The sequence below is a fragment of the Hyaena hyaena genome, unplaced genomic scaffold, assembly GCF_003009895.1.
Source record: "Hyaena hyaena isolate Hyena2069 unplaced genomic scaffold, ASM300989v1 scaffold_362, whole genome shotgun sequence".
Lineage (NCBI taxonomy): Eukaryota > Metazoa > Chordata > Mammalia > Carnivora > Hyaenidae > Hyaena > Hyaena hyaena.
The window spans coordinates 1,134,317-1,153,809 of record NW_024080998.1 but is presented as its reverse complement, the minus strand read 5'-3'; the positions used below and the strand labels follow the sequence as shown (position 1 = coordinate 1,153,809).

The 19,493-nt window shown below is 46.2% G+C and overlaps 1 protein-coding gene across 5 annotated transcripts in view; it reads right to left on the bottom strand.

Annotated features, from left to right (window-relative positions):
- LTBP1 (latent transforming growth factor beta binding protein 1) overlaps nucleotides 1-7,558 on the bottom strand; it is a 399,760-nt gene extending 392,202 nt beyond the window's left edge. For all 5 annotated transcript variants that reach the window (XM_039250305.1, XM_039250307.1, XM_039250308.1 and 2 more), the window contains exons 1-2: nucleotides 6,992-7,558; nucleotides 5,878-5,948 (exon numbers count right to left, since the gene is read on the bottom strand). In XM_039250305.1, coding sequence (XP_039106236.1) covers nucleotides 5,878-5,948; nucleotides 6,992-7,479 — 559 coding nt within the window. In that variant the 5' untranslated portion in view covers nucleotides 7,480-7,558. The remainder of the gene's footprint in view (nucleotides 1-5,877; nucleotides 5,949-6,991) is intronic.
- Nucleotides 7,559-19,493: the final 11,935 nt, after the last annotated feature.

Sequence of the window (19,493 nt, the reverse complement as noted above, 5' to 3'; positions counted from 1 at the left end):
CCCTCCTGGACGATGCCATCTACTGCATCTACCAAGGGTACACATAGCTGTCTCCTCTGCATATCATTAAGGCACATTCCTAGGTTTGGTTTTCTTGGGTGGTTTTTTTTTTTTTCCCAAAGCAGTGTGGGCTGAATGCCAATGGAAAAGCAACGGAATATCGATTTTTCTGTTTCTTGCTAAGGAGAGAACAAGTCATTTGATGTGCCATGAGTTAAGTGAGTAAAAACAGACCCTGTACTCCCTACAGCTGGCTGCGTCTCTCCTCTATTCATAGAACCTGGCACATGTTAAAGCTAAACAGATATCCGTTAAAGAAATGAAAGAACCATCCATGCATTTACGGAAGGGGCCCGCAGCGTGCCAGGCACCAGCGTATGACTCCAACCTGCCGTCTTTCCTCTTCCGTCCGCCTCACTCTGCCAACCTGGCCTTGCCCGCATCTCGCCCAGACTCTTCTAGGTCCTCTGCTCCCAGGCCAGTGTCCTCATTAAAGCAGAGCCCACCGACTGTGTCTGTCTGTAGCCTGCACTTACCCTGAGCAGGCGACAAAAAGACTGCAAGAACCAAGAAGTGGTAGGTTCTATTGGGACAGAGGAAGAATAGGTGACAGTGAGGAGAGGCAGAAACAGGACCCAGGAGGGACTGAATGCCCGAGTGCCAGAAAGGTCTCGAAGCTGCAAAGCCCTCCTATAAATGCAGACTCTTCAGAGAGAGAACAAACATGGTGCCACCTCCTGTGCCCAAAACAGATGGTCGCTAGCAACAGTCACTCAGTATTAAGAACTAAAGGGATATATCCCACACTACGCTTTCAACTTCTAGAAATCCACACACACAGGCTCTCTAGCAAAGCAGCACTAACATGTAACATGCATCTCAAGCTGCGAGCCCCCCAAGTCCACCTTTGCAGATGTACATATGTGTTCCCTGCCCCAGCGAAGGCACGCCCGTTGCATACCTGATTTGCAATATAAAGCTCACAAAATCTTCAGTCTTCAGAAGCATTTACCTATGGCCCATTTAAATTAAATTTCAATCAACTAAAAACAATGGAGTCTGGCTCCAAGGGCATCTATTTTCTTCAGTGGATTAAGCAAAATGAAGATAATAAACACAACTGATCTCTTACGCAGAAATACTTTTGGTAACAACTGGACATGACTTATATAAACTGAAACTCTTCAGCTACACTCTTTCGATTATCCCCAAAATATAAGGAAAATTAGGAGACAACCTGGGTAGTACATTTAAACGTGCACATGCGTTTTATGACTACTAACTTAACGGGGAACTTCATATAGATATACAATTGATTTTTGTGTTCACAAGTATGCTTTATTAAGCATACTCAAGTGCAATTGTTCAATTTCAGCAAAATAAGGAAGTGAGAGAGGACAAAGACTACAAATCAATTTTTTTGCAATCTGAAGTTCACTATTATTTACTGAAGTAGGTAGTGTCACAAAAATGGGTGTCAGGATTTTTTCCATTTATATACAGCTTGGGGGAGCATTTTTACCTGTACACAGCACATTTTATCCAAACAGAACTACAGACACACAAATAATCTAATACTTAATATATTTTAAGGTTCTACTAAAATAAATCATTCAGGGAGCACCTGGTGGCTCATTCAGTTAAGCACCTGACTCGATTTCAGTTCAGGTCGTGATCTCACAGTTTGTAGGTTCGAGCCCCACATCTGGCTCTGTGCTGACAATGCAGAGCCTGCTGGGGATTCTCTCTCTCTCTCTCCCACTCTCCCTCTCTCTGCCTCTCCCCTGTGCATTGTCTCTCGCGTGCTCTCTCAAAATAAGTAAATAAACTTTTTTAAAATAATAAATAAATAAACCATTAAGAACAACCCAAACTTTCTTTTTTCTTGGTAGTCAAAGCCAGGACAGCATGAGAGTGACTGGCTTTTTCATGCATTCCTTCTCTGTCCACCCCCAGCTTTACTGAGGAATAGCTGACAAATAAAAATTGTATATATTTACAGTACAGGAGGATGTTTTGATACACACATACATTGTGAAATAATCAACATAATCAAGCTAATTAATATACCTATCACTTCACATGATTGACATGGTATAGGGAGTATGGACACTTTAAGATCTACTCTCTGAGCAAATTTCAAGTAGATAACACGATACTGCGAACTACAGTCACATTGCTGTACATTAGATCCCCAGACCTTACTCATCATGTGTGACTGAAACTTTGTACCCATTGATCAACATCTCCCCATTCCCCCTCCCCCAACCCTAAACTACTTTAAAGCTATAATATAAAAAAAGATCCAGGGGTGCCTGGGTGGCTCAGTCGGTTAAGCGTCCGACTTTGGCTCAGGTCATGATCTCACAGTTTGTGGGTTCAAGCCCCACACTGGGCTCTGTGCTGACAGCTCAGGGCCCAGAGCCTGCTTCAGATTCTGTGTCTCCCTCTCTCTCTGCCCCTGCCCCATTTGTGCTGTCTCTCTGCCTCTCAAAAAAGAATGTTAAAAAAAAAAAAAAAAAAGACTGTTTTTTTTAAAAAAGGTGGACCCAAATCTATGTTATTCAAAAAGACAACGATGACAACAGCAGCTGGGGAAACACATAGGAAAAAAAGAAAACCAAATAATAGATAAATGAGACAGAATTTGCTTGGCTTTATCCAATAATAAACTAAGAATCTTTCTGGTTTCATCAAGGCTTTTACACCCATTCTTTTTCACCTGGACACCTGAAACAATCTGACAAAGTGGGCAAGGTTTTAGCACATTCATTTCTGGAAGGAAAGATATAGGGTCAGAGAGGTCAAGTGAATCCCTCAAGGCCCCACATCTAGTCAAGGCTTCAAGATTTGAACTCAGGGCCAGGGGTTTCTCCAGCAGCCCACTGCTCCACCATGATCACAAGTTTCACAGCCCAATGGTAACTCCAGTCATCCCATCTGAAGGAGGAAGGCTCCTTTGTTTCTCTGGCTCTCCCACATACACAAAACAAGTCTCCCATTGAGACATATCTGCCTAATACATACATTACTTTGGATTGGACACTGGCCTACGCCAGCATCACTTTTAAAATTATTCCTGAAAGGAGTCATTACGTTTCCAGCACTTGGGTCTGAATTAATTTGTCAGATCAGACAGTACAGGAAGGCCAATTGTTTGAATGCTAAAAAATCATCAGAAAAAAAGTGATATTGCATTGCTTAGACCCTGGTGCTGTCCAAGGGTTACCTTCTAGGAACTGGAAAGTGAACTTGAACCTAAAGCCAGAGGTATATGTTATGTGTGTTGTGAGACTCAATCAATGTAGCAACTTCCTCTGGGACCCTGCAGTCACTGCTCTGACCCAGAGCCTTCTGTAGCTTCTCTCTTTCTGGGTCACCAAAGGGCAAACCCCATCAAACCTCAGCACAAACATGCTCTTGCCTCCCCCCCGCCTGAACCAGCAGGAAGCCATGAAGTGGTTGCTTCCTCAAGATCTCCTTCTAGGGTATCTTTGGATCTTCCAGAACATCTCTGGATCCCCAAATCCTCAGAAAACCTTTCCAGAGAAGACACCAGATTGAATCATTTGCCAAGTAAACATCTTCCAGTCTTGGTACATGCTCTCTAACAGGCGTCAAGGAGGAGCACCCACCCACTGTCTATAAAATCCTGCTCTGTATTTTTACTTTACACAGCAACATCCCAGAGCAGTGGTGCAGTCACGGATGGGTTATCTCCATGTTACAGTCAAACGTATCATACCAGGTTTTGAGCAGAAGGAGATACTGAAGGGAGGAAAGGGTGTGTAATCTGACCTGAGTCATCATAAATTCAGGAAAATGCTGGTGTACTATTGTCAAGTGTAATCTAAGAAGAAGTGAAAAATTATAATAGTCTGAATGCCTACAACCCTGAGCATTTCTGAGCCAGTAGTTTGCGTTCAATAATCAGGTGGCTGATAGTGAGTTCCTACCCAGCATTACTCCTGGATCACAGCCAAATCATAACCTATCTGGACATCCCTTTCTAGAAAATCCAAGCCACCATGCCAGAGCCCTCCTGCTTCTTTCAAGGCATAAAGGTTTTTTTTTTTTAACAAGTTCACCAGAATGACCATACTAGAAATTTTTCCCAATATTTCAAAATCCAAACTATATTTTATTTTTATTTTTTTAAATAGTTTATTGTAAAGTTGGTTTCCATAGAAACCCAGTGCTCATATGTATTTTATTTTTAATATGAAATACTTAAAACATGAAATCAGGATTTTAATATCCGAACTATATACAAAACAAATTGCTAAACTTGACTTATGATGCAGACATATAAGCAGCTAAAATTTGGGATGATTCCAATCCACAATGTTTACAGCTCAAGCTCTATACAGAGAAACCAAAGAAGGATAAACTCTTTCTGAGTGGAAGATTTTTTTTTATTACTTCCAGCTAGCAACAGAATGAGGCAACTTGTCCAGAGGAGCCTCAAAATACATTTTAACTGAATCCTCAACTTTACAATGCATCGGGGAAATGTGATCTGGCATTCGCAAACCTGCACGTACCAATAATACATTTTTCTAAAACATTGCTAAAATGTGTATTAACTGGTGGGGGCGCTGGGTGTCTCAGTCACTTAAGTGTCCAACTTCAGGTCAGGTCATGATCTCACAGTTCAGTTCGTGAGTTCAAGCCCTGAGCCCCACGTCCGGCTCTGTGCTGACAGCTAGGATCCCAGAGCCTGTTTCTATTTTTTTTTTTTTTTTTTTTTTTACAAATAGTTTATTGTCAAATTAGTTTCCACATAACACTCAGTGCTCATCCCCAAAGTGCCCTCCTCCATGCCCACCCCCCCTCCCCCCCACATCCATCAGTCCTCAGTTTTTGTCAGCATTCAAGAGTCTCTCATGGTTTGCCTCTCTCCCTTTCCCCCACCATTTCCGCCCTTCTTCTCCCCCTTGTTCCTCCGTCAAGTTCCTCCTAATCCTCCTATACGTGCACACATATGATATTTGTCCTTCTCTGCCTGACTTATTTCGCTCAGCATAACACCCTCAAGGTCCATCCATGTTGCTACACATGGCCAGATTTCATTGTTTCTCATTGCCATGTAGTATTCCATGGTATAGATAAACCACATCTTCTTGATCCATTCATCTGTTGATGGACACTTAGCCCAGAGCCTGTTTCTAATTCTTTGTCTGTCTGTCTGTCTCTCTCTCTCTCTCTCTCCCCCCTACCACACTCTCATTCTGTCTCTTTCTTTCTCAAAAATAAACATTTTTTAAAAAATTTTAATTAAAAAAAAAAAAGATGTGTATTAATTGGAGAAGCGCTGAAGACCACACAGTCAGTTCTGAAGAACAGTGAAGTGATCGTCTCCTGGGAAACAACCAGGCCTCAAAGATGGAGGATTCTTGTTGCTGTTTTCAGAAAGCTTTAGAAACTGCTCATGTTTTATTTCAGAACAAGGCCACCTATTTCCCATTCCCCTCTGGCCATCAACTGAAAAAATGTTTCTCGGCTGTCAATATCCAAGTTTGAGTTCACTGTGCTGGTTTGGCAAATGGCACATTCTCCAATGGGAATGTTTTCCTAGCTCCTGATCCACAGGTGTGGCAGTGACTAACACAGAGTCGGGTAGGTGCAGGGGAACCTTGGATGCGTGGCACGGTTCCGTACAATAGATTGCTGCTGGCGCTGATACACCATCATTGCTGTGACCCAACCCTTCATGAGGGTAACGAACGCTGAAGAAAATGGCCTCCCCGTCTTGCATACGTAACCTCTCCAGAGCAGCATTAGCCCGTTCCTGAGACCCCTGTGGGATTCCCGCTCCGCATGTGGACAGCCCCCCTTTGCCCACTGTGCGGGACCACAGCGAGCACGGAAACTTACGTTTGGTGCACCTCTGGGAGCCAGGGGCCTTACTCCAGCCATGGCAGCACTGTCCTCCACAGACATTGAGCCTGAAACAAAGCAAGACGCCTGAGTCCACAGAAGCAAAGTTCTCTTCCCGAAAACCCAAGCCTACGGGGTCCCTGCAAGCTCAGCCTCCTGCGTCCACATTCCCCTGGCTTCCAGAGAGTCCTCAGCCATACGCAGCATGCCCAGTCCAGAGCTGCCGAGGTAGAAGAGTAATGATCATGTATCAGGGAAAGATGGGAGAACCTAAAAGCCTGCATGACGTAGAATTACACCGGAAGGGAGAACAGGGTCCACATAAATGAATTCCTTAACCCCCAAAGTAGAGCCAAGTGTATTTTGTATATTACCTGACCCACAATTTAAACTGTATCTGAGTTTAGGCAGAAGTGTCCAAACAGAGGTGAGATCACAATGCCTAGAACTACCCCCTGAAGAACCAGATAGGCAAAACAAGTGATCCCCCACACCCCCACCCCGTAATTAAATGGGGAGAGGGCCAGGAAGGATGTGTACAAGCGGCCAGTAACAGAAACCTCCCAACTTTCCAACCAAAGAGTCTGTCCATGCAGAGACACCCTGCCCCAGGGGACGCAGACCCCACAGGTGCACGGAAGCTCAAAGTCCACAATTTCTAGGATGCTGAAAAGTTCTAGGCCACAGAACAGGAGCTGGATCTTCATATGCAGCTCTTCCAAAACTTTTTTTTTTCACTAGCTAGAAAAAAAGTTAAAACTGAGTTGCAAAGAGTAGTTTAATTGATGCTGAGGGAGTGAGCAGTAGTGACTTCATGTGCACGCCCGTCTTCTAGGAGTAGTTGGGTTCGCGCACAGGAGGTTACGCCCCAGGCAGAAATGCCTTTTGTGTTTACCCGCAGCTGAGAAACAATGCGCTCGGAGTTTATCCTCAAAGGCTCCGGGCTCCCCGCACTCGACTCTGCTCGCGGCGCGGGAGGGCGGGCGGGAGAGGAGAAGGCAGCCCCGCGGCGCACGACACCCGCGGCCACCGCCCGGCTGCGAGGGGCCCCGACCCCGCGGGTCCGGGCGCGGGCGGCGCGCGCGCGCACGGAGGGAGGGTGTGGGCTTACCCCTGCAGCTGCTGCTTCTGCTGAACCTGCAGCCTCGAGCCCCCGCCGCTCTGGCTCTCCGGCGGCACTTTGGAGCGCACGACTTGCCTGCCTTGTTTGGCGAACGGGGCGGCCGCCGGGTGAGCGCCGGGCTTGGGGTGGAGCTGCCCGCCGGGGGCCCCGGGCCGAGCCGGCTCTGGCGGCGGTGGCGGCCGGAGCCCCTGCAGGGCCGCGCCGCCTGGCTGGCTCGTGCGGCGCGTCCGCTCCGAGGGGGCCCCCGGGGAGGCGCGGCTGGGAGCCCCGGCGCCCGCCGAGCTGCGGCTGTACCTGGCGTCTAGCGCGACGTTGAAGGTCCGCGGGCGCGGGGGCCCGCCCAGGGGCAAGGCGCCCGCCGCCAGGCCGGGGCCCGGGCGCACCACGTAGGTGATCCTCCGCACCCGGCCGTGCGCCGACGACGCGAGCAGCCCTGCCCAGAGCAGCAGCCCCCACCTGAGCCAGGGCCCCGCCATCGCGGGCCCGAGCCGGCGCCCCCGGCGCCCGCCCCTGGTCGTGCGGCTCGCCCGGTGTGGCCGCCCGCGCGCGCTCCGGCTGCCCGAGAGCCCGGGAGGCGGGACGAGGAGAACTCGGTTGCAGGAGAGGAAGTTCTGCGGGAGGCCGAGCGGCCCCAGACCCCAGCCGAAAGCGGCGGGGAGGAGGGGGCGGGCGTGGGGGTGGGGTGGGGAACCGAGCCCGGGAGGGGAGGGGAGGGGCGAGGGGAGCAGGCTCCGCAAGGTGAGGGTCCGCCCGCGCGGCCGCGGGTGCAGGGGGCGCCGCGCCCGGGCCCGGGGCAGAGCAGGCGAGCGCGGGCGTGAGCGCGCGGGACGCTCGGAGGCAGCCCCGGCTGCAAAGTCTTTAAAAAGTTGCTCTCGCCGTGGAACCGAGTGTCAGATCTGAACAGCCAATCTCCGGCAGACGTGACGTCAGGCAGTAAATCCTAATTGGGGAAAGCGTGAGATGAGCCCGAGAACGCGCCGCCACCCTCCACATCCACACAGATTGTTAATGTGGAGCGGCAAGGCAGAGGTCCCCGCTCCCCGGTCCCTTGTCTCGGGGAAGGACAAAGGATTCGGCAGAGTCAGTGGCTGGTCCTTTCCTTACAGGAACCACGGGATTCGTTTGGTATCGCCTGGAAGGCATTTGCTTATCCGTGTTTGGTAGCATACACGCTGGGGGTTGAATGAAAATACCAGATCGGAGCCCAGAAAGGATTCCTCGGGATGCGCCGAGCTGTCCATCGGAAAGCGTCTAGATGGTTCTCTTTGAGATTGTAAACCCGGTGTGACTGTGTATCGGTCTGCAGCCTCTGGTACCCTATTCCTAGTTTGGCGAGTTTGAGAGTGTAGGGCTGTCAGCAGGGGGCGCCCGCGTGAACGGGGAGAAACCGCAGCAGGCATCAACCCCAGAAGCAGCCCTGCTCAGGCCTTTAGGATGGGAATGCAGAGTTTAGCATCCATGACAACCCCAAGCCATTTAGAATTAAAAAAAAAAAAAACTCAGGTCCTTGGACCCCTATCTGAAAGGAAAGGATCACTCCCTGGAGCTGACCCAAAATCACAGTAAGGGAAACGCGGGATGTTCCCAAGACAGTCCCTGGAGCTCATAGTGCTCTTTGGGAAAAACCATGAAATAACGCTGTCGTCTAGCATTTGACTTTAAAACCGTGTCTCCAGAATGCACGATTTTGTTATATGAGTGCAATAGAAAACTCATGATCTTAACAGTCTGGTTTTTTTTTTAAGCCGTTTAACGAAAAATAGGATACTTGGCTTGCAAGGCTTTGGTTGTTCTCATTCACGTGTATTTGTGACTAATCTTTGTTCTGTTGTCTGCCGGCATTGGCTAGCAGACAACTGGTAGCAGGTAATGATGGTTTAAAAATGAATAGAAAGTAATTTAAAGTTGAAGAGAATTCATTAATCTCTTTTTTCTGTACATTGGAGAAAGACCTCCAATATTGGATGGCAAGAGAGGGCCTCAGTCCATCTGCCTGAGCACCAGCTTCATGTGAAAACACACTTGAGAGCCACTGTCGGAGATTAAATAGCACCGGGCTGGAAGGAGGGACCACAGGCAGTTCACCCCTCATCCCTGAACCTCCACTTCCTCCTCCATAGCAGAAAAGCTGGATTAAAAGTACCTTCCAGTGCTAACAGTCTGTGACTCTAAGAACATCCGGGGTCCCTGTGGACAGAATCAGTGAGGTCATTCAAGGTCAGTCTCTGAGCCAAGCCAAAGAGAACCAGCTGAGATGATTGAGGAAGGATGGTGGGTCAAGAAACTGCCTCTCAGCACTGGGTTCTGTAAAAAGGACACAATAGGAGCTGGTAAATACCCACCCAGTGCCTACTCAGGCCAGCACAGAGGCTGACCCTCTGCGCATACACAGCGTCCCAAGGCACAACCCCTTTGTCTTGGAGGAATTTCCTATCTGGTTAGGGAGACAAGATATAAATAAATGAAAGCTTTAAAAAAAAATACAATAAAGCAGCAACTGAATTAAGCAACACTTTGAGATAATAAAATCCTCACAGGGCAGGATCTGATTTGTATGAGGCCAGTGTCACAGTGCAATCCATAATTCTTTGTCATCTCATGGAAAATTCACAGTATGTAGGGGAAATCTTGCCAACCGTCAACTCAAATCAGCCTGGAGAGAGTTTCCCTCTCCAGTAGGGATTCTATAGCAGCAGTGGAAATGGATGGAGGGGGAAAGAGGTGTCTAGAAGCACTAACTCCGTTCTGAAGAGGCAGGTCAGAAAAGGAGAGATGTCAGGCAGCAACAGCTCAGGAAATAGTGAAGGACAGTGTCCCCAAAGGACTAGATTTTAGTTGCTTGTGTTGGGTATGCTGTTTTTGTGGGTCACTCACAGGACCCAGATGGATAAGCCTGCTTCAGTCAATAAGACGCAGCTACCTGCAGAGGGCAGAACCTAGACAGAGAGCCAGAGCTCTGGGCTCCATCCCTGCCCTGCCTCTCTTCCCATGGGAGCCTGAGCAAGTCACTTCACCCCTCTGAGCCTGTTTCCTGAGGGCCTTGGGGTCGACCTGAAGTCCTCGGCGTTTGGGAAGAGCAATGACTTTAACCACTCTCTATGGCTCTGCAGGAAACTGTTCCCTCCCATCAAGAAGATATGGTGCAGGGACTCTTGATTTTGGCTCAGGTCATGGTGTTACAGTTCATGAGTTTGAGTCCCAGGTCAGGTTCCACACTGACAGTGCAGAGACTGGAATTTTCTCTGTCTCTCTGTCTCTCTCTCTCTCTCTCTCTCTCTCCCCCTCCCTTCTCTCTCTCTCTCTCTCTCAGTAAAGGAATAAACTTTTAAAAAAAAAACCAGTCTTCCTTTCTCTTGACCCAAAGCAATAAAAAGTGGGTATTTCAACCACTCTTCAGCTTGATTACAAACCACTTTATGACAGATTCTGATAGATCATAATGAGATCAACTCTAAAATGTAACCAAAGAAAGAATCTCTAATGTAATTGTCTCATCCCCAAAGGACCCACACATGTGTGAGTATACATGTCTATATACACAACCATTAATGGGGTAATATACACATAGTCTCATCCCTAAAGGGGAAAAACATGTACCCTCTGTACTATCATATGAGATGGTTACTCATCTAAACACTCAAGTCACTATTACTCTGAAAGTGAAAGCCCAGTTCCTGTCAGGCACAGGGACCAGCCTTTGCCAATTCTAGACCCAGTTTAATACCATGGTTTCTGGACCCACACCCCCTATGTTTCAAGGCCCATTTATATTGGCAGTATGAAACTTCCTGGTTCAAAAAAAAAAGTCTTTAAAGATCTCATAAAACTTCTTGGACTTTGGATGGTTTTTACAAAACAATACTCAGATGAGCTAAGTGTAAATGAATCAGAAAAGAGGATTATGTTTCCCATAAAAGCTCATGGGTTTGAGGATTAGGGGAAGAAAAGAAGGCTGGCAAATGCCAAACTCTTTAAAGCACTTTGAAACCATTAGTCAAACTCCATATGCAGCCAGGTTCCCTCATCCTTACACTTTATGAGTTTCATAATTGAAAATCTTTTCCTTCATTTAAGATCAACTGCGAATCAAATTTAGTGGCTGCCTGTGATCAGAGCTGCTTCCGCCCGTGTTTCCTTCCAGCCAAAGACTTCATGGAGCCCGTTCTCTTCCTCTCAGGTCATGGAAAAATCCTTAGAGAAAAAGAAAGAGCAACAGGAGGTCAGTGGGTCACAGGTAAAAGAAGAGAAAGAAGGAGAAAGAACAAGAGACCCGAGAAGTGAGGGAGCCGAGAAAACAGGAGAGAAAGAGCAAGAAGATAGAAAGCAGGGACACAGTAGAGAAGGGACAGCAAATTTGGGGAGAGGAAAGGGAGGATGTGGAAGGAATGAGGAATGGGCCATGGTGGAAGAATCAATGAATGGGGAAGGGAGGAAGGGGAAAAGGGAAAGCTTACAAACGAAGTGAAGGTGGTGACGAATTCTACCCAGAACCTGTGAGCTAATTTTCATCGACCAGTTCTGACCTGAACATCAGCTTGCCCAGGTTTGGGCTAGAATCAAACCTGAGAGCTTAGAAGGTGCTAGCAGGGTGTGACTGGTCCACTGCCCCACCCCTCACATGAGGCGGGAGGGTCCCCCAAAGCCCCATTTCCTCCCACCCAGGTGGCCACGCAGCTCCAGCTCAGATCCCTGCAACTGGGCACTTCATTTGCAGCCTCTTTCAACCATTTCATCAGAAAGCAATGGTGAGGGAGATGAGAAATGTGTGACCTCCTCCACACTTCACTTGGCTTCCAGGAAAAGTCCCATGAAGCTTTCCAAATGAAGAATTACAGCACCGCTTCATCTGATGAAGATGTCAGCATGTCTGCCAGCTGGGGGAGCAACATGGAGATGGATTTGTAGAGAAAGATGAGCCGCCCCGGGAATTGAGCAACAAGTGGAACCAAGTTTTATCCCAGTGTTTCCCTTTAAAGCTTCAGGTTTGAAATTTAGGCATCTTTAGTTGTCATTCAGTAAACGCTGACTCAACAACCCTGCGGCCCTCAGCTAGCATATGTGGACCCTTACAGCAAAATCAGAGCAGACTTCCGTTTCGAGTGGGGACGTTAAAATGTTGCCTGGTTGGATTACATGCATCCCAGCAATGCCCCTGGGCCAGCAAGTGCCTTTGTGCCTGGCCCTGGCGATATAGACCCTGTCTACATGGAGCATGCAGTCTGATGGGGTCAACAGTCCCGAGGCAAATCATTACCTGTGTTCGGTGAGTATTGAACAAGGACAGTCAGAGTGAGAAATGAGACCCTATAGAAGAAAAAAGGTCTGGGGTATGGGCTACCTTCCTACAAATTTAGAAGAGCCAATCAGGGGCGCCTGGGTGGCTTAGTTGGTTAAGCGTCCGACTTTCGCTTAGGTCATGATCTCGCAGTTCGTGGGTTCGAGCCCCGCGTCGGGCTCTGTGCTGACTGCCAGCTCAGAGCCTGGAGCCTGTTTCAGTCTGTGACTCCCTCTCTCTCTGACTCTCCCCTGCTCACGCTGTCTCTCTCTCTCTCCTAGAAATAAATAAAAATATTAAAAAAAAAAAAAATAGAAGAGCCAATCAACAAAAGTAAACTCACTGAAGGAAAAGTTTTATGTACATTACAGTTCCCTAATTATTCTGGTCCCCTTCTCACTTGCCTCTGTTTAATTAAGGGTGAGTACCAATCACCCAATAGTGTCTTCTGGAGACAATGAAACAGCTCTCTGCAGCTAACTAAAACCTCCTTATTAATTAGCTTTCACTGAAGTTTTTCATACCCTTTTATTCAGAACTTGGGAATATAAAACATGCCACTATATGATAATTGAATAGTATCAATACAATTGTATTGACACTTGTCATTCACACTATCCAAAACTCTCTGGCAGGGCAGCACAAAGGAATCACATCCTTGGTCTCAAGGAGTTTGCATCTTGGAAAACACTGGATGTACGCTGGAGTGAGGGGCACCCTCTACAAAGCAGTCTATGAAACTCTTGCCTTTCGATCACAAATAGGTCCCCAATTACTGGCATTGCACTTGGGTATCTCAGTTATAATCACTCCTTTGACCTTCCATTCAGCCAGTGGAAACTTTCCCAGTTTCCCTGCTTAAATTTACATTCCAAGATGCCCAGACACCTGCAAGTTTGGTGGAGTGCCAGGTGGGCAAACAGAGTAATGTTCTCTCCACTCAGATACAACTACTTATAAATCGTGATCCAATTTTAAAGGGAACCTTTCTGCTTTACATCAGCTTCAATGCTTCCCAGGCTGTTGAGTTGCTGGAATTTAAATTTCAGGACATTAGCAACTGTTTTTTCTCTTGTCTACTTAGAATTTTCACCCAGTGGCACTAGAACATGATGCTGAGTTTAACACTTGATCCTAACTTTTTTCCCATAATATTCTCTCTGCTTCCCAGCAAATTGATGATCATATAAATACAGCAACCTAGGGAAAAGAAGAAAATGAGAGAAGTTACTATACTACCTCTTTATACTAATTCCTAGCCAGCCTTTCTGTTTTCCAAGACTCAGGGTCCTTCATAGATTGCCTGCTTCTCACTTTTTCTTTTTCATTTAAAAAAAAAAATTTTAAGTTTATTTATTTATTTTTGATACAGAGTGGGGAGGGGCAGAGAGAGACAGGGACAGAGACAGAGAGAGAACCCCAAGCAAGCTCCACACTTGTCAGCACGGAGCCTGATACAAGGCTCTAATTCATGAACCCTGAGATCATAACCTGAGCAGAAACCAAGAGCGGGATGCTTGGGTGCCTGGGTGGCTCAGTCAGTTGAGCATCCGTCTTCGGCTCAGGTCATGATCTCACAGTTCGTGTGGTTGAGCCTTGCGTTGGGCTCTGTGCTGACAGCTCAGAGCCTGGAGCCTGCTGCAGATTCTGTGTCTCCCTCTCTCTCTGCCCCTTCCCTGCTTGTGCTGTCTCTCTCTCTCAAAAATAAAACATTAAAGAAAAAAAAAAAAGAGTGGGATGCTTAACCGTCTGAGCCTCCCAGGTGCCTTCCTTCTCACTTTTTCTACCTCATCCCGGGCTGCTCTCCCAAATGAACCCCCTGTTCCAACTTCATTTACCCACCTAGTTTTTTTCTTTCTCTTTGAAAAAGAAAAAAGAAAGACTGGTCAGTTGCTAGTCTGCAGAAACAGGACATTCCTACTCCTTCCTTTAGCCCCTGCTCCTGAAACACTCTCATCTCCTCAACCAAGTCCTTCTCCTCCGTCAGAATTCAACTCAAGATCCTTCATTTTCCTGAAGCTCCTGGGACCACCTTAATCCTCAGTTTTTTCTCAGTCCTAACCCTTGGAGCACCTAGTGTCCATTCCCGGGCATTAAACACATAATACATGCTTTGTAGTAGACACAGAACGTTTCCTGCCAGAGAAGCTTGTTTTGATTCTTGGTCCTAGTAAGATAAACCAGAACTAAGGCAAGTCGTGGTTAATAATTGTTACGGTTTTGTTCTGATGCAGGGACTTGCCTTTAGCTGTTTGCAGGCAGGGTTCTGCTGAGCAATGGGGGTTTGCCCAAATTTCCCCCCAACCCAAGTTACTGTTGCTCTAACTGAATCAGGCAGTGGCCCCTCTATGGAAAGAGAAAGTTTCCTACCTCTGAATTAATGGTTTGGAAAGTTCTGTAGAAAGAATTTGGTCCTGTTTGTGTCTGAAAACTGTTACGTTGCCAGAGTTGTATCATTAAAACAGTCAGTGATTTTATAACATCTCTTTTTCGTTGCCCTCTCAACTTACCCTATTACTAGAGACCAGGACATACCCTGAGAACTGCAACTAGTAAAAACCCACAGAACACAGATGCACTGAGCAATACCCAGAAGGAACTCCCACCACCAAAGAAACACCAGCTCTGCAAGGAAAGGCCTGGCTTTCTAAACAGTGAGGGGAGACCAGTAAAACTAGCCCAGTGTCTGTGATCCTCCAGGTTTCCAGGTTTTAAAGCCCAGGCTACTGCCAAGAGGGATCAGGTTACATCTGCTAGCTGCCCCAGAACTTTCCTCTTAACCCTTTCCAACCCACCACCTGGAGGATAAACTTCATTTCGCTTGCTAGAAAGAGCATCTTCAGTCTTTACATCACCCCCCACCCCTCCCCTCCCAACCCCACCCCCATTTTCTTCCCGCATACAAGTACTGGCCAATGCCCACACTGGCCTTCATGCCTCCACCTCATCCTCAGAGGTCTGTGTTGAGGGCAGAGAACTTGTGTGTCATATCCCCAATGCCCAGCACAGTGTTCGAGTACAGTAAAATTCATAGTACTGTTTCTTGAATAAATGGCCATCTCTTAGGACACCTAATTGCAGTGGGTGGTCCATAGTAACAAAAGAATCTTTTTTTTTTCATCATGAGCACAAACCTTGTCCAAGATCCTTAAGTTGTCGAGGACCTGGAGATTGATTCATTCAGTCAGTCATCAACTCTTTTATTCATTCATTCACTAGACATTTTTTATAACAAATGTTTTTTTAGATAAAAATGAGAAAAGGGTTTCAGAAATTTCTGCTTAGGGATCTAATATTCCTCACTAGATTCAGGAATCTCTCTGAAAGTTGGGGAAATTTTTTTAAAAAATTTTTTAGTGCTTATTTATTTTTGAGAGACAGGAGACAGACAGAGCATAATTGAGGGAGGGCAGAGACAGATGGAGACACAGAATCTGAAGTAGGCTCCAGGCTCTCAGCCGTCAGCACAAAGCCCGATGCGGGGCTCAAACCCACATACAGTGAGATCATGACCTGAGGTGAAGTCAGGTGTTTAACTGATTGAGCCACCCAGGTGCCCCAAGTTGGGGAAATTCTTTAGAAGGCATGGGATATAAAGAGATGAATAGGTGGAATCTCTTCCGACAGCCCTTCTGCAGCTAAATGCTAGAAAATCATTAGCAGAAAATCTATCTGAGCACATAGAATGGCATCTGTAGAATGTAAATACATAATCCTGGATATTTGCATGCCAGGAGGGAACAGAATGTATGGTTAAGAGGACAGACTTTGGTGCCAAACAACCTGAACTCAGTTTTTAGGTCTGCCTCTAAGTATGGGAATGAATCTGGGGGCTTAGCCCCTTGTTCTGAGTGAATCTGGGAAGCAGCTGGCTGGGCATTAAGGAACTAAACTCTTGCATCCTCCTTAAACAATCACTTTTATGAGGGAATGTTTTTGAGTTACCCAGTGCTGTCCTGGGAACCGCTTCTCAGCTGGAGGCAGCTGGAAATAGATAATTTCATCCTTAGATTCTAAGGCCATCAAAGCAGCCGCTTTATTTTATCACTTTATGGCTCAGCACACAGGGTAATTCTTAGTGACGGTGAAGTGTGTCCCGGCAGCCCGCTCAGCCTCTACACATTTACTGCCCTCTTTCCAGGAGAAGGCAGGCATTCTGGAAGAGTGGAGCTTTCTCCGGGGATTTTAGAGTCACAGATACCAAAACCTGGTGAGTCCCTTGTGCTCTTTACCTGGTGGAGAGAGGCACAGGGTTACTATTTCAGGGGCACTTGCCTGAAGAGGACAGAATCAGTGCAGGAGAAGATCAAAAACAGAGATGGAAAAGGAGACCTCAATTTACAAAGGGGGGTGGTAGAAGGAAGTAAAGGGAAGAGAATCATTCATATACATTCACTGAGAACTTACAAAGGCCTGTAAGTGGCATAAGAGCGTTCTGCACCTGCCATCACAGGAGGGGGTCTTTCTGTAGCCAGTTACTTCTGTAACTAAAAAATGGCATTCCGTGATAAATAAATCATGTCTAATAATCATGTCTATTCCGTGATAATAAATCGTGTCTAAGCTTCTGTTTTCTTATCTATAAAATGGAAACAATACCTATTCAGGGTTCAGCAAGCTTTTTCTCAAAAAGGCCATATGTTAAATATTTTCAACATTGCAGACCATACAGTCTCCATCGCAATGACTCAACTTTGCCGTTATGGCATGAAAGTAGCATAGACATTACATAAAGGAATGAGCATGGGACAATTTGGTCTGTGGGCCAAAGCTTGCCATCTCCTAATCTAATCCACCCAATGCATAGGATGTCGTGAAGATTAAGTGAGCTAATAATCTAAGTAACATTTTTTTAGTACCTAATATGGCAGGTCAATGGTCAGTAAATATTAGCTGTTATCAATGTTTGGATTTTAGACTCTCCTAGCTCTATGTGCTGACTTTGCTCACTTTAGTGAGTGGTGCAGTCCTCAGAGCTCCCCAGAAGATATTTCCAGACCTCCCCTCTTGGGCAATGGTGAGTGTCATAGCTTGGATTCTCTGAGAACCCTGAGATGGATTTTAACGTACAGGGTATTTTTTCAGGAGTGTCCCCGGGAGCAACACTTATGGACAGGAGGAGAAAGAAGCAAGATTGGGCAGAGGGAGAAGTCAAGTTGCCCAACAGGCTGAGCCAAATCCACAGGGATGTCTGGAGCTAAAATGGCCATCGGAGTTGTCCTATCTTGGGTTAAAGTGGCTGGGCCTTGTAATCTTACCTGGAACAGTCACTGCATGTGGTCTGCCCTAGCAAGCGGCAGACTTGGGAAAGGCAGCTCTGCAGCTCAGCTACTCCCAGAGGGTCCGACAGGTGATACCTGTCTGTGACAGCATGCCCAACAACTAGGGGGACATAGGTGGGAGGGGAAGATGTGACCAATTCTGACCATGAAACATGCAGAGAAATGACAGTCCAAGCATTTAATTGTTGCTGCAAGACACCCTCCCCCCCCCCACCACCACCAAGAGACCTTGCCTCTGTAGTGACCAGGAATTTCAAGATGGTGACTGCTGCATCAGTCTGGATCCCCAATGGAACAACAGTGAACAGAATCCCCTATCAACCTGTAATGGAAACACAGTGTAAGCAAGACTCAGATCTGAGCTGAATGTTTTGAAGTGAAGATGCCCTTATAATCTTGAAAAATCAGGGCACTGGTTTGATATCATCCTCATCTTGCCAACATCATCATCTCAGCTAACACTAGCATTTACACGAATTCACTAAGATAATGCTCACAATCTATGTACAACACAGATAGTATTGTTTTCTTTATTTCTGGAGATGAGGAAACTGATGCTTATAGAGGTTCATTTGCTTCCAGCTCACTACCCATTTTTATAAGTAAAGAATTATTGGAACACAGCGATGCCCATTCCTTACATAGTATGTAATTATGGCTGCTTTCCTGATACTGTGGCAGGGTTGAGTAGTTGAGTATAGCCTGCAAATCCCTTTACAGAAAAATTATGCTCCCCCCCAACTTCTCCTTCCCACTCTACACAAAGCCTGGTTCCAGATCCACATTGTCTGACTCCAGAGACACTGTACATAATTCAGAGATAAGTAAACAATAGGTAGGCCTGGAGCCTGTATGGGGTGTTATAAAACTTTCCCGTTTCCTTTATCCTAACTGTACATTTTTTAATTTAAAATTTTTATGACATTTATTTCTAGCAACATGACAGACTCTGTATCCTGAAAATCCTCTCCTGAAAAACACCTATAAAATGCTGGATAAAATAAATAGCTGACTTGGCAAGAAATTAAGGTCTGTCCTCAGAGGCAGAAAATGAAGTAGAAGCCAGAATCCACAATGATCTGGTAAATGCTCACTCAAGCAGGCCTTAATGCCTAAAGACCCCTGAGGGCCTTTGCCTTCTGGGGTGGTGGTGGGGGACAGAGATACAACAAGGCAGTAGAGTGTTAGCATAAAGACTATAGAATAAGTCCCCCCAAAGCCCACATTTCCAGTGAGAGAATAGACTAGAAAGTATTTGCTTTGCAAAGGGGTACAGCAAAGAAAAGCTTTGTGTCTCAACTTTGATTTTAGCTGGAAGGAAAAAAGTCCTTCCCCTCCCCCACGAGGCCCCCCACCCCCAAAGATAAAAACCATAAACCAGGCCTCAACCTGTGGCTCAAATTCACTCTACTTACCTATTCCGAAACTATTTTAGGCCAAACAAACAAATTTAATATAATCCTGGATTAGTCGTTCCCAGGCACTTGGCAAAGTAAACACAAATAGAAGAAATATTCTCTCAAGTTAAGTCTCATAAAATTCTCACAGATAATGCCCCAATAAAAATGAGCTCCCAGTAAAAAATCACAAGACGACTCACAGAGCAAGACATCATGAGACAGAGTTAGTAGAAACATCAAGCAGCAGAATCAGATACATCTTTAGATGTTAGAATTATCATGTGTAGAGGGGTCTGACCAACGTTTTCTCCAAAGGGCCAGGTAGTATATATTTTAAGTTTTGCAAGCTATACAAGCTGCATCAAAAAGGCCAACCTAAAACAAAACAAAAGTGAACACAAAATAAAAAATAAAAAAACAACGTTGATTTTCAGAGTGAAGCAGACACAGGCATTATGTAAATCAATGGGCTTAGCTGTGTTCTACTAAACTTTTATTTACAAAAATAGTGAGTGTGCCAGATTTGGCCAGCA